This window comes from Barbus barbus, assembly GCF_936440315.1.
Source record: "Barbus barbus genome assembly, chromosome: 11".
NCBI lineage: Eukaryota > Metazoa > Chordata > Actinopteri > Cypriniformes > Cyprinidae > Barbus > Barbus barbus.
Genome location: NC_136739.1, coordinates 17,388,319 through 17,403,317, shown reverse-complemented (window position 1 = coordinate 17,403,317; position 14,999 = coordinate 17,388,319). Strand labels below are relative to the sequence as shown.

General features: G+C 38.3%; 1 protein-coding gene across 1 annotated transcript; it reads right to left on the bottom strand.

The window, feature by feature from the left end:
• Window positions 1-148: 148 nt before the first annotated feature.
• LOC306876831 (caveolae-associated protein 2-like) lies at window positions 149-14,601 on the bottom strand. The gene is made up of 2 exons (XM_079428254.1): window positions 14,000-14,601; window positions 149-2,314 (listed from the first exon to the last, which is right to left on the bottom strand). Exons 1-2 carry the CDS (start codon window positions 14,525-14,527, stop codon window positions 1,454-1,456), a joined length of 1,389 nt encoding a protein of 462 aa, XP_079284380.1. The 5' UTR covers window positions 14,528-14,601; the 3' UTR covers window positions 149-1,453.
• Window positions 14,602-14,999: the final 398 nt, after the last annotated feature.

The following is a 14,999-nucleotide window of genomic DNA, read 5'->3' as shown; positions in this document are numbered from 1 at the left end:
TGTTATGTCGTAAATGAACGTAAACAGTTGAGAAAGACATCGGATGTGTGTCTTTTATATTATATTGGATGTATTCTCTCTTAAAGTGACCGCGCCTAATTTATTAGCTGCTGTTGGTGTCCAGTCCAATCCAATAAATTAAATGAGAGACAATCACTCACAGCTCTTTACTGAAATACTTTGTAGTTTTAACAAGAATTCAAATTTAATTTATACAGTGAAGACTAGGCAATGACATTTTACATTTGATTATTCGGTTTCTGTACACTTACAAACTTGAAAAACCTATTTATTTGTGCTATTACACCATTTCAAACAGGGCCCATGGGTACAATCAGCACCAGGGCCCTGCAAACCCCAACTACAGCCCATATATATGGCAGCTGTTTTTATATTCACTGGTCTGACATCTGTGTACAGAGTATTTTACCACTGAATCATCTAAATAATGTTAGTGTTTAGCAGAATATGAAGTTATTACATCAGCAGTATGGAATGTTTGACTACACACAACAAGTACTTCTCTGTAAGTTTGTATTAATCAGGCTGTGTATGTGTGCCCTTGCCGTGCACTATAGCAGTAATTGGAGAGTTGTTGGCAGCGGGAAAGGTTGCCATGGAGATGGCAGTCGATTGTGCTGGCTTTCCCCCAGAAATTTTGTAAACACGCTTCCTTCCCACCATGCCAAGCACTGCTATCATCAGTCCTCATAGGCACTTATTCAAGCCTTGAGACGGAGTGCTGCTAAATATTTTAATGAAAGTTCTAAAAAAACTTCCAAATGTCAAAAAACATAACTTTGTCAACACCTTTGTCTTTTGTAGGTATATGTAATGATGTTCCATGTTGTTACCATATATTTCATGATTACCATGTTAATATACAATGGTTTCTACATAGTATTTGCATCAAAGTACTGTTTCCAAAAACCATAATAATACCATAGTACTTTTTTTGTATGCAATTTAATACTACATTTTATGTACATTGACAGAAGAGAGTCTGGACTCCAGCATAACAAAAGGCAGATTGGTACACATTGCCTTTCCTACACACAAAGAGAAAGATAGAGAGTGAGAGTTCAGGCGTTTCAGTTCAGTCAATTTCATGGTATTCACAGGCTCCCACAGGAAAATATAGCTATTTTGGTGTATCATTGTGGTGACAGTGGTCTGAACTGCTGTACCATTCTCGGGGCTTTTATACAGAATCTATTTGAAATGGAATCTAAATGGAATTTCCTCCTACAAGAACGTGCTTAATATCTGAACTTAACACAATACGTTGTTGTTACATTATATTAGGGATTAATTCAGGGCAATATGTTATTTTAGCAGACATGCTAACATTAAACAAGCTTGGGAACAAGATACCAGTGGCACAAGGGAGTAACTATGCTTCCCAAAGTCTCAGAATTGTGTTGAAGTCAGAGGAGTAGAAACACAACTATATCTAGGAAGGTAACTCAACAGTAGCTGCAGTCGACGGCGGAGACACGGATGCTGCTTCTGCAGGTCTCACATTTTTCTCCTCCTCCTCTTCCTCCTTCCCATTTTCATCATTACCATCAGTGTCATCATCTTTATCCACTTCAGCCAGAGTTGGAGATGGACCGTTCTTGAGATCTCCACCCTCATCTGTGACGAACACCTCTCCATCCCCGCTGCCCGGGGTGGAGGTGCTATGAAGATCGTCTCCATTTGTTTTCTCATCTGAGGAGTGTAACTCAGCCAGGGGCAGCTCACCATCAGGTCCCCCAAAGTTGAGAACATCCACTGGGCTCAGGTTCCTCGGTGAGCTCCCAGGCTGCTGGGAGGAGTCAGCATTTCCATCTCGTACCTTCTTTACGTTCAAGGTCTTTGGAGAGACACGGAAGGACGAGCTCTTGGAAGAGGAGCTCTTTGGGTGGTTGGGGATGAAGCTATTCTTGATCTTCTCACGCTGTTCTGGAGGCACGATCTTGTTGATCTGCTTCTCGATGCTGCTTCGTGAGAAGGCCTTTTTTAGACTATCCACCTTCTTCAGACTGGAGCGCTTGAACTTGTCAGCACGAGAGCGCTCCAGACGTTCGCTTCCCAAGCCTGGGAATCTCTCTTCATGCAGATCTAGCGAATCATACCCACCCTCTGCCAGAAGACTTGTTGCTCCTTTTTCCTCATCGTCATTGGAGGAGAGGCTGATGGTCTGCAGGCCTTCATCTTGAGAACGGTTTAAATCAGTGAGCGGAGTTGGTGCAGATGGACCGATCTCATCCTGAGAGGTGGAGGCCAGGCCATCTTTAGTAAGCAGAGTGGAGGGGATTTCATTGTCTTCCTGAAATTGGAGAAAAAGAAAATGCATTTAACATTGACTGAAAGGTTCAATGTGTAAAGATCTTGCTGCTACATTAGTTCGCTACCCTTTGCAAAAATGCTCCTCAGTCTTGACCTTAACATTTGTCTCACATATCAGTAAGCTATTACTCTGACATGAAGTCGATTTGAGAACTGTTCTACCTACAAGTAAAGCATACCGTTTAATGTACAGTAATATTAGTATCACTCAGCTCAAGTGGAGGCTGCGCTAAGCCATAGCTAGTGTCAGTGTCATAGAGTTTAGTTTGTCACCTTTTTCACTCCTGACGAGTTTGCACCCATGAATTCTAATATAACCTGTATTTCAACGTTAAACGTGTCGCATTTTGCAGACGATTTTAGCCGATAACATTGCATTGCAGTTTATCAGTTTATGCATTTTGTGGGAATTGAACCCACAACCTTGCCATTGCTAGCAGCATACTATACTGTAAAGATTAGTTTCAGGTCCACACAGTACTTTTATACTAATAAACAAAAATAGATGTTGTTGTTTTTTTTAGTTATATTGTGCAATCTACTGAAAAACCAGTTTGTTGCAGAGCAAGCTAAGGCATGTGGAGGCATTGTGTTGGAGTTACTCCAAACCAAAAAAAAAAAAAAAATGCATTAATGGCAAGAGGTTGAAGTTTACTGTTCCTGCCAAATTCCTTTTAAAAAGCTTTGATTTTTAACTTACATGGATTTCAATTGCATGCAATCTAAGTCAAGATGTTTGGGTATACTGCATAGCTCAGTATATGTTGAATGCAATCATTTTTATTCCTTTCTTCTTTGTCTATATGTTTCTTTACTGTGTGACTAGGCATGGACATGGAATATAAATTATGTTTACCTTATGCATGATTAAATATGTACTCAATCATTTAATCACTGAAATAAAAAAACATCAGATATGCCACACCCTTTCAAATCTGTTTTGCTCTCTCACAAACACACAGACAGAGTGTGGAATATTATCTTCCACAAACATCCAAGCCAAATAAAAATTCCATGCATATGTATAACAAGGTAAGCTTAAATCATATTTCATTAAAAAAATGTATTTATTTTGTGAATTCAAGATTTTTGGGTATACTGCATAGCGTGAATGAAAGAATCTTTATCAGTTGTTTTTCTTTTATTTGTTTCTTATTGTTTGATTATGTGTGTATATAAATGAAAATATACAAATTCTACCTTTTGCATAATTAAATAACCGTTCAAACACTGAAATAATCAACAACAAAAAGATCACTAAATATGCCACACCCTTTCAAATGTCTTTCTGACACACAGACAGCAGAATATTCTCTTATTGCTGCTCTCCCTTCACACACGCAGACCCCTGACACACACCTCAGACACGGCTGCTGAGGTTTACAGGGGTTATGCTTCACGCTTAAGGAGTAAATTGAAGATCTGACCCTCAGGGAAGGGCTGATTAGCAGCACGAATGGAGCTTTTGCACGCTAACCTGCTCCCTCCTAAGGGCACTAAGCACACAATTGAGAGCATGTACCATATACCTGTCCAAGCTCTAAACATCTAAATGACAGATTTGTTACGGTATGCCAGTATTCCAGTATGAAACTGCAAGTAGAAGTATATGCTAAAAATTGTGGAGTATAAACAGATATTCAGATGCCCCTGTCTCTGGAAAATGTAAATTTTACAAATGAAGCAATGGTATACCCCATAAAGCACTCATTTAGGTTTTTTAGATAGAGTTAAGCTCACTATTTCAAAAGAACTGTTCCTGTTCCTTTAACCTGTAATTAAGATAGACATTGAGAGCTCAGTTGTTGGACATTCACTCTATTATATTACATGCACTATAAAATGGAATAACATCAACCTTATCCTCATCCCCTCGCCCTTGACCACGAAACTCTGTGCCATTAACAAGAACGGAATGGATGGTACTCATCTTTAACATTTCACCTTTTAATAGCCAGTATCACCCTGAGGGCAGAGATCCAGTCCAAACCAGTGTTGACTCTGGGCTAACCAGTTTCTTCATGAGCAAACGTACAGAGTAACACCCCTTAGGTTCAAGAGCATGGAAACCAGAGCTGGGAGTTGGCTGTGTTCGGTTACTTCTATAAAAGTATCAGCTTTTAATTTGTGATAACCTGGTAATGGCTACATTTGTATTCTATTTCATAATTAATAATAGAGTGAAACTCAAGCAACACCTTTATGTTTTCAGTCCACTATATCAGAACTGTAATTTACCAAGAACCTACACAGATGGGATTTAGGGAGATGCTAGATAAAAAAAATGTTAACTCTGTAAAATGATTCCCTGTTGAAATATGTTGATTCAGCTCAAATCTAATTAGTTTGTGCCTTGAGGGCCTTGCCAGATAAAAAGTGCACATATGAAATATATCTCCAAAAGCCTGGGAAATTTCACACAGTAGTAGGCTGACCCCAATCTGAAGACTTTATTCAAAGAGTCTCAACAGTACAAATGTCATTACAAGTAAAACTAATATAAATATAATGATGCATGCATATTTTACAAAATCCTTTGGGAATGACATCGTTCTATTGACTTTTTTTTTTTCTCAACATGTACTTTCACATTTTGAACACAAGCTGAAAACCAAAGCAGGTAGTCTCTGTTTTGTTAGTTTCAGTCTTCATTTATTATTTGCATTCGTAGTCTTTCTGATCCTGCTCTGTATCCACCTTTCTTAACATTTGTTTCTCAGCCCTGTCTCTTGTAACACAGTGATAAATCAAGACATTTGCCATTCAGATTTTGACCTTTATCTAAATACACAATGGTCAGAGGAAGAGAAAGAGGAGGGGACTTGAAGGATAGAGAGAGGGAGAACTTTTGAAAACGTTGTGTCACATGCTGATACCCCTGGTTCAGTGTGTAATGGGAGCCTGGATAATTAATGCGCCCCGCTGGAGGCCTCCGGACTTTTTGGAGTGGAAACATCGAAAGAGATGAGAGAAATGGTGTGTGTGTGTGTCTCAATCAGGCTCGTAGGATCTGAACAGACAACACAAGAGCAGCGGAAAGCACAGGAAAGAAGCAGAGGAAAGACAAATATAAGAACAATAGAGGATGGTACTTTTAAAAATAAAAGACACAAAGGAAGGATGTGTCACTGCTGGATGTTAGCAGTATTGCATTTGTTCTTGCTAAGGGAAAGTGTTGTTTTGAGACAGACATGAACATATGCCAGGAGCTGCTCTCAAAGTCTGTCACTACAGAGTAATCAAAAAGGACAACCATGATGGGTTAATATAAAAATATAAACACTAAAATAACATGTAGTCGTATTTTAGTATTATTGCATTTATTCATCTTTTAAATTAGCTTTTTTAGGTTCATTTTCTAATTAATTTAGATTTCAATCTGTACTTATTTTAGTTAGCTGCCAAAGCAAATTAAATATATTTTATATTTCAGCTTTATTTCAATTAGCCAAAATATTTGTAATAGTTTGTTTTCATATAAGTTAATGAAAATAACCATGAATTAGTCCATATGAAATACTGAGGAAAACCTGTGAGAAAAAAAAGTGTCCAACATTTATGCAGTCAATTGTCTTTTTTTCTTCTCATCCAAGGAAAATGATTCTGCAACTGTTAATACAGAAAAAGTCTACACCATCTGCACGTTTTGATTGCCAGTAAATGGATGTCTAACTAAAATAAGGACTGAATTTCAAGCCTAAAGCCTCAGATTATTTATGTAACACGTTTATAAGATTCTGAAAACATAAAACACATGACATACAGCCCACATGTGACACCCCATCAGCCTTGGCAGTATTTTGGAAAAAAAAAAAGACCAGACAAATATGTGCTTGCTCATCCGTTACCTGTTTATGATGTGTGGAAGAAGTTCAGGGAATCTTTGGCCTTGCTCCAGATGGAGAGAATAGGTGGAAAGCAACAGCCAACTGGCTTGAACACACAGTTCAGTGAGATGCCGGGCAATGTAATGTGCTATCAAAGCCTCCGATCTGCAGCACTGTGGTGAAAACTATGGGAAAGTGATATTTAAAGGGCCATGTGGACTCTCAACTGACTGAATTCGGCATAGCAGAGGTTTACTGCCCTGCAGAACTGAAGAGTATTTTTTGTTTTTGTTTTGAATTTAATCAAATTCTGACTTATTATTGTCTGAGCTGATGAGAAGTGAGCTGTCTCTCATTCTCTCTCAGGTTTATATTAAAAAAAGCTTCATTGTCTCTGTCTGGCCACTTGAATTAATCACATGATTAGTCATGCTCCCTGAAGTATTATTTTTCTAATTAGACTGTATTTATTTGAGTGAGTCCAATAATACCTGCAGAATGAGTGTGTCTGGATCATTTCATCTTCACAGGGCTTGACTTTTCAGATCTCAACCTTGACGTAATTCTTATTTAAACGGTAGGTTTGGCTGGGGCATATCAAATGGCTTGTCGGTTTGAACAAATAGCCAAGACAGGCTTTAATTATAATAAGCAGTGAACCATTTGTTAGTCAGTTGCAGGTGGTATTTATAATTCAGGGGTGGGGCATTCTCAATCCTCAAAAATTTGATTGGACAAACATCTGTGCTGTGCAAAATGAGTCATACCGCACTTAACCATGATCCTCCGCAAACGTTACTGAGCCGCGTGCTGGAGGAATCGTGGCTAGGAGGCAGGAAAGTGCTTTTAGCAGGATTAAATGAGCTCTGCACATATTAGCTCTGTGAAACATTAGCGTTTTTTATTTATGCTTGAAAATATGAGTAGAGAAAAAAAAAGTAGGCTACAGTCAGTTGGTCATCATCAGTTAGTGTTTGTAGGCCATATGTTGTCAGTGGAGTGATACGAGAGATATGAAACTACCACAGAGTTGGAGGTTGCTGGGGCAACAGTCAAATATACAGTTTGTATGTCATTATACAAAAAATATTTGACCGCAGAATGCTGCGATTGACCAAACTGAATCAAGTATTCCAGAGCACTGTAAAAAACAAACAGCTGTAGGTGCGTGCTGTATGTTAGCACAATGATAAAGGGAGGAGTCGAGTTGTCAAACCAGAAATCCAGCACATTGAGCCGAAACATGCCCGAGCAGAGAAGATCTCTCTCTCTCTCTCTCTCTCTCTCTCTCTCTCATACTTCAGTTTGTTTTCCAATTGTTCCCATCCAGTTCATTCTATCTCTTCTGTTTCTCTGCTGTTTCCTCCACCATCACAATCTATTACCTGGCCTTGAAATAGTCATGCTTTGATTTCATAGTTCTTTTTCTTTCTTTCTTGCTTTCTTTCTTTTCCCCAACTCTGTCTTTCTCTCAGATTTCCTTTGAGGTGAATCTTTGTTGGTTGAGGGTGGAGCTCAGGGAACAGCATAGAATCATACTGAAATAACATCAACCGTCATATTTCATCCTGAATTTAAAAAATGGCAAGAATTCAAATATTGTAATTGCAATCTGAATCAGTATATTCTCAGATTATAATAGCCAGAACAAATCTCTGGCACACACACCGAGCACAATAAGCAAACACATTTTCTCTCTCTGTCAGAGAACAGAATCAGTGATGAGATCATAACACAATCGAATTCACGTTCACATGAATGCTCTTTGTTGGTGAGCAAACTGAACTATGTGCATGCATTGCATGAAATGGATACAAATCTTTAAGGAAGTCATGCTTTAGACTGATGAAAGAATGTGTTTTGTTGTATAACCCAGTGTTATTGTGCAAAAATATCAGACTGAATGTGTTTTGATAATCAGAATCTGCTCCGTCATTATAATAAGCTTTCCTCATAACGGGAGGGCCTGTAAACACTGGCAGTGACTATAGGGTTGTTTTTCTATCTCTTACCCCGAAAGATTGTCACTTTCCCACGGTTCACATTTACACACCCATATTTGTTTTACCTTTCATTGAAGATCCTGATCTTGAGGATTAAACATCTACCTTATGCGAAAATGCACAATTAAACACATGCCGATGGACTGACTGGTCAATCAAACGTGGCATTATTTGGATCTCAGCAGAATTACATCATCTTAATGAAGGCGTTCCATGGCATCTCTGGGCCAAAATAAACCACAGAGGGTGAATTAATGAGGGGAATCGCAGCAACTACAAAGGTGTAAAAAATGACAGTTATCAGATGTTTTTGTGAACGCCCATTGCAGAAACATCTCAGCCAAAACGTTCCTTGCTTCAAGGATAAAATATGTTTTATGACTATCCATAAAAGCCTCATGTTTGCCATCAGTCATGCAGCTTGCCAAACTTCACAAGCCATGGTGAAGACGTTTAAGATGCATGTTATCCCTTATAAGTATACAAAGCATAGTCTGCTAGACGTCATGGAAAACATGCATTCATAACCAATCTAGATGATCTACAATCTAACAAAAACAGCATAAACTATGAGCAGTTGTCTAGATTATTTTTGTGAACACATTTAACCCGTTTAATCCCCAATTTTTTCCAGACATGAAAATATCCAAATGATGTGTCATAAGTAACCCTTGGAAATAATCAATAATTATTATTATTATTATTATTTTTGGAAAAGTGTGTGAAAAATTGTGACCAGTGGGATAATGTGTGTACTGAAATAACATATTTCTGCAGTCATAAAAATTGTTATATATCTTAGCCCAGCTATTTTAAACTGTTTGATCACATTCTAGGGTTACTATTATGCATAAAAAAACCTTATGCAACATTGATAGGAACACTGAGATAAAAGACAAAAAAATTCAACCATTACCGCATTTCAAAATTGTTAATTTTTGTAAAATATAAGATAAAATTTTTATATTAATGCTACGAGTATTACAACATCATTATTGTACTTTTTTGTAACATTTGAATTCTTCATTTAGTGCAATATTTTGTCATTGCAACATTTTATTGTCATTTTCACTAGCAACTGCAATTGAATATTATATTGTATACCTAAGTTCACTGTTATCCCACCGGTCACTATTGTGACCGTCAACACGTTAACTCATTCTATGACCACACTCAACAAAAATAAATATATGCAAATGCACATATTAATACTAGACACCCTAAAGATCATGTGTACCAAAAATCTTTGTCATATCTTTATGTTAACATACTGTACTAGCCTTTTGTTTTGGAGCTTTGATGCAGTCATCATCTTCTCAAGGTGCAAACAGGAAATAAACTGCTCTGGTCATGTGACAGTTTGCACTAATCATGTGAAACTGCACATATTTAATTGAGACCCTTTATTTTTTCCATATTTGCAGGAAGTGCACTAAAACACCAGTCAGTAAGGTTTTTAGAGCTTTATAAATGAAAACCTTTTTTTACGGTCACTATTGTGGTTAATTATCTTTTCACAAGCACTGGCAACCACAAACACAAAAAGGCCAGAGTTACTGCAGTGAAGAACCGCAACACATAGAACCACATTTTTCAAGAATCAACACTAATGTATTTTTGAGAACACAGAAAGAGCAGTGATGCATTAAACATAAACAAATACAGGCAGTAATGGGCAGTAATTACTGCAGATCATTAGTGCTTGTTAAGGGAAACAAGGCAGTTGACCAGACTGTCTCTCTCCCACACACATACATTTTCAGTGCCAAACTCAGTGTGTTTACTGCGTTTCTTTCTTTCTTTCGGAGGGCCCTTGTGTGTTCAAACCACACCTTCCATCTCCAAATGCCTTTGCACAGTGCACAGAAACTTTAGATGCCAAATGAAACAAAACAAGCAAATGCACAACCAAAGAGCAATAGTACTCTTCCAAAGCAAACTCCTGAGAGCGAATACATTTGCGATGGCTCTCCCTTGTGTTTGCATTCTGTGTTTACTTTCAATAGAGTGTCATTCCATAGAACAATACACCATTGTTTTAATAGCCTATGGTATAAGGACATGCTCATCACTTTCCAGGAACAAAAAGAGAAAACAAAAAGAAGAGAAAAGAAAAGTGTCTTGACTCAAAATAGCCAGTGAATTAAAGATCACTGGCATGTCATATAGCACTGACGTGCACAAAATGTGAAACATCACCTGCAGCTATAATGCCAAACATATGTCAATGTCCCAACGCAAGAGGGGAAAGTACATACCTGTGCTGCTCTGTCACTCCTTGAGGCACTGTACCACTTGGGAAAGTGCGTTTCGACCAAAATATTATATAAGAACTAAAGCAACTGATGATGCAAGACTTTAATAATAAAAGGGTAACTGTGAGATAAAGTTTAAAATAAGAAAGTCTCATTGTGAGATACAAAGTCGCAATTAGAGGAAACAAAGTTGCATTACATGAAACAAAAAGCAATTGCAATTATGAGATATTTTTTATATATGATTAATATTTAGTTTTACTCTGAGGTGGAAACTTGGTTCCATGCCTGACAATATCTATTAACACACACACCCCTTCCTGAGACTTGCTAACTGTGTGTGTGTACTCTATTGCAAACATATGCATATATACACTACTGTTCAACGGTTTGGGGTCAGTGAGATTTTTTATGTTTTTTCAAATGAGTCTTATGCCCACAAAGCTGTATTTATTTGATTAAAACACAGTAAATATAGTGAAATATTAAACATTTTCTGTTTTAATATGTTAATATTGTTATCAATTTTGAAATATATATTCCATTTATAATTTTGTTTAATATTTTATGCAAACTGTGATACATTTAGAAGTTTAAAATAAATCTTTTGTTACATTTTTAATGTGTTAACTGCAATTTTCCATCAATTTAATGTGTCCTTGCTGAAAAAATGTATTCATTCATTTCTTAAAAATAGTGGATTTCAGTAGATTCACAATAAACAGCAGGAGGGCTTGTGTGTCCACGTGTGTCTAGCAAAGCTTTTCTTTTCATCTTGCAGCACGCATTCCCAAATTAGATATTACAATCTCCTGCAGCAAACTTTCTGCAAGCCTGCACTCATGCCAAAGTGTTTTATCAGGCTGCATACAGGCTGATTATTACTTTAGAAAATCACCTGCTGCTAGATCTCAAAGGGAGCAGTTAAGACTTGGGTTCAGCCCCATGGCCTTCCTCTCTGACAGCTGGATTAGTCAAGAGTCATTGCCCCAATAATCAACTCTCTCTACTATGATAGAGTGCTTTTATTAAAAGACTTTATTAAACCCAATTTCCTGAAAAAGTTTATAAAGTAAATAATTTTGAATTAGCATGCTGAAGATGAGTCTAAGGACCTGTTAACCTCAGCCTGTTATTTTGATGGAGAAATAAGATCTTCTCATGGGAAAGGAATCCACTTGAGACATTTTATACAAGGTAATGCCTTCATGAATGATCAGGCGTTGACATGAGGTATTAGAATATGAGTCTCAAAGGAGCTAGATAAAAGTCTGTGTTTTCATATCTATTGACGCTCGCTTTGACGTTTAGCTCATTCTGCTATTGAATAACATTTGCCTCAGGAAAACTGATTCCCAGAAATCATTTTGAAAAGCAGAACTCTAACACTCCAAAGAAATGCCTGTACCTGCTTCGACAAGTCAAAGATCACTGTCCCAGCGTGTAAAGCTGCATGTGGCTCGCTCTGGGGCAATCAGATAAGAATACTCTTCTAAAAGCACGAGCCCAACGTAGCTGCTTAAATCAACACGACGCGCCCTTCACATTAACCAACTGGCATAAAGTATAATAGCATTTCCTGAGAGTGTAAAATTGCATTGCCTGAACATACAAAACACCTCACCTAAGATTAGTGCAAACTAAAGCACAGGTCACAAAGCTGGTTTAGCCAGAAGACCTGACTTTACAATCTCAGTTGGTTTTACGTTTATTGGTAAAGAGAGGCTTTTAATCAAACAAGCCTATTGTAAACATAGTAATCATTGAGCTATATGGTAAGAAATTATGAAAACTGTGAGAGTTTGCAGGGACCTCAGCCATAGAAACTCTCGTTTCCATGTATGCTGCAAGAATACACTTTCTTAGACACACACACACACACATTGACATTCTACGGCAAACTTTTCAGCTGCAGTCAAATGAAGAATTCCCATGCACTTTAGTTTCATTCATGATACTGCACACGCGTCCTGTCAAACATCACTTAAATTCCTTAAAAACCCAATAAATCCAACTTTTTCTGCTATTATTTTGTACACAATTTTGCAAATATTTAAGACATCACAGAAAGAATTACAAACTAGTGAAACTATTTGTTAGCTACAGTTAAGTTTTAAGCATGTTTAAGCATTTAAAGGATTAGTTCACTTTTAAAAAAACTTTTGCTGATAATTTACTCACCCCCATGTCATCCAAGATGTCCATGTCTTTCTTTCTTCAGTCGAAAAGAAATTAAGGTTTTTGATGAAAACATTTCTCCATATAATGAACTTCATTGGGACCCAAACGGTTCAAGGTCAAAATGACAGTTTCAGTGCAGCTTCAAAGGGCTTTAAACGATACCAGATGATGAATAAGGGTCTTATCTAGCAAAACGATCGGTCATTTCAAAAATAAATAAAAAAGTTTAAGTTTTATAAGCACAAATGCTCGCCTTGCTCTGTTCTGTGATGCGCGTTCGTGACGTCACGTAATACGCAATGATGTTGAAAAGGTCACGGTTGAGGTAGGTGGAAGTACTGAGTCAGTGTTTACAAATGTGCGGAAGGAGGACCATATACACATATTCAAATGTCTTTGTGTCAGTTTATCGTTTAAAATGCCCATTTAATGTGCGTATCCTGGGTGTTTTAATATTAAAAAGCCTACTGACTCAGTACTTCCACCTACCTCAACCGTGACCTTTTCCAAGTAATTGTGTATTACGTGACGTCACGAACGCGCATCACAGAACAGAGCAAGGCGAGCATTTGTGCTTATAAAACTTAAACTTTTTTATTTATTTTTGAAATGACTGATCGTTTTGCTAGATAAGACCCTTATTCATCGTCTGGTATCGTTTAAAGCCCTTTGAAGCTGCACTGAAACTGTCATTTTGACCTTGAACCGTTTGGGCCCCATTGAAGTTCATTATATGGAGAAATGTTTTCATCAAAAACTTAATTTCTTTTCGACTGAAGAAAGAAAGACATGGACATCTTGGATGACATGGGGGTGAGTAAATTATCAGCAAAAGTTTTTTTAAAAGTGAACTAATCCTTTACGTTTCCTTGGGTGTAGAAAAATCTCATTCAGACATATTTCTCATATGTATGCATGTATATCTTTGTATAACGTTTTTTTCTGTTTAAATATAGTTTAAAATGTAATTTATTCCTGTGATGGCAAAACTGAATTTTCAGCAGCCATTATTCCAGTCATCAGTGTCACATGATCCTTCAGAAATCATTCTAATATACTGATTTGCTGCTTAAGAAACATTTCTTCTTATTATCAATGTTGAAAACAGTTGTGCTGCTTAATATTTTTGTGGAAACCCTGAAACACTACCATTCAAATGTTTTATAGTTCTTTATGGTCTTTTTTTTTCTTTAGAAAGACCAAGTTTAGAATAGAGAGAGAGAGTCTTTGAAAAATGTATAATTTTGAATTACCATGTCCAAGAATCTCCACATATTCACATTATGTTTTGACATTTTTTGTTATGAGGCTTGTCAGGTGTGAAAAACTTCATTCAGACACATATTTAGACTTGTTCGTCTTCAAAGCGTTAAAGGTTGAAAGATCTCATTCTTCTCACCTGAAAGATGAGCACTTTAAAGTGGTTCCTCTTGAGCAGATGGGCATGGTTGGCCTCCAGATGCTTCACCTGGCTGCTCTGTCTATCCAGGCGCTCCCTCACCTCCTTCACATTAAGGCCAGTCTTGCGCGAGCGCTCCAGCAGCTTGGCCACGCTGTTGGCCGTGGACATGTGGTTCTTGGCAAGCCGGGTCACATCACCCTGCACCATCCTCACTGCCCCCTCCAGCTCGGCCTGCTTCTTCTCCATCTTCCGCTGGTTCTCCTGCACCGACTCGATCATCACCACCAGCTTGTCGAGCAGAGCCACCACCGTGATGGCGCTGACCTGGCTGCCAGGGGCCGTGGGGCTGGTTGGGGACTTGGGGCCCAGGCGGGAAACGGTGTGGACGGGGGAAGAGGGCACAGAGCCGGGACTGAAGCTCGGAATGAGGAGATCCTGTGCATCTGGAGCTGGTGGTGTCGGAGTGCTTTCCTCCCTGGGTAAGGTGGCTGTGCTTCGCTCGGCATGAGAGGAGTCTTCACCCATCCTGGAGTCAACACTGGAGGTTTTGAATGACAGGGTTATATTGACTCTCACAGATACTCTCTTGCCTTCTGCGCCTCTCTAAAAACAAGATTCCCAACACTCCACTTAAAAACTCCCCACACACCCAGGGGAGGGGCCTGGTTGCCGTGGTATTTAGCCCAGCCCATCAGAGTAATGTGAGTAAAGAGTGTCAGTAGTATGAAAGTGTGCCACCGCATGTGTGCTTTTTCCCCTCAATGCAATTTCAGTATAGTTTGATCAGCTTGCAATCAGTCATGGGTTTGATAATGTTTGTTTTTCATATGTATGAAATGTCCCCAAAAGACATATTTTGACAACACTGGCAACAGTTTGTGTGAAGGAATGGGGGTGTATCAGTGTCTGTGTGCATGCACCTGAATGCCTCTTCATTTCTTCATGAATCTCTGCTGGCGTTTCTCTTCTCAGCTGTCCAGCAGACTGGGGAAATGTC

What these genes read in the sequence shown, in the direction of transcription:
- LOC306876831 (XM_079428254.1), bottom strand. Translation starts at nt 14,527, where the DNA reads ATGGGTGAAGACTCCTCTCATGCCGAGCGAAGCACAGCCACCTTACCC. An exon ending in TTAAAGTGCTCATCTTTCAG is followed by an intron (nt 2,315 to 13,999) that starts GTGAGAAGAATG and finishes CTCCAATTTCAG; the next exon opens with GAAGACAATGAAATCCCCTC.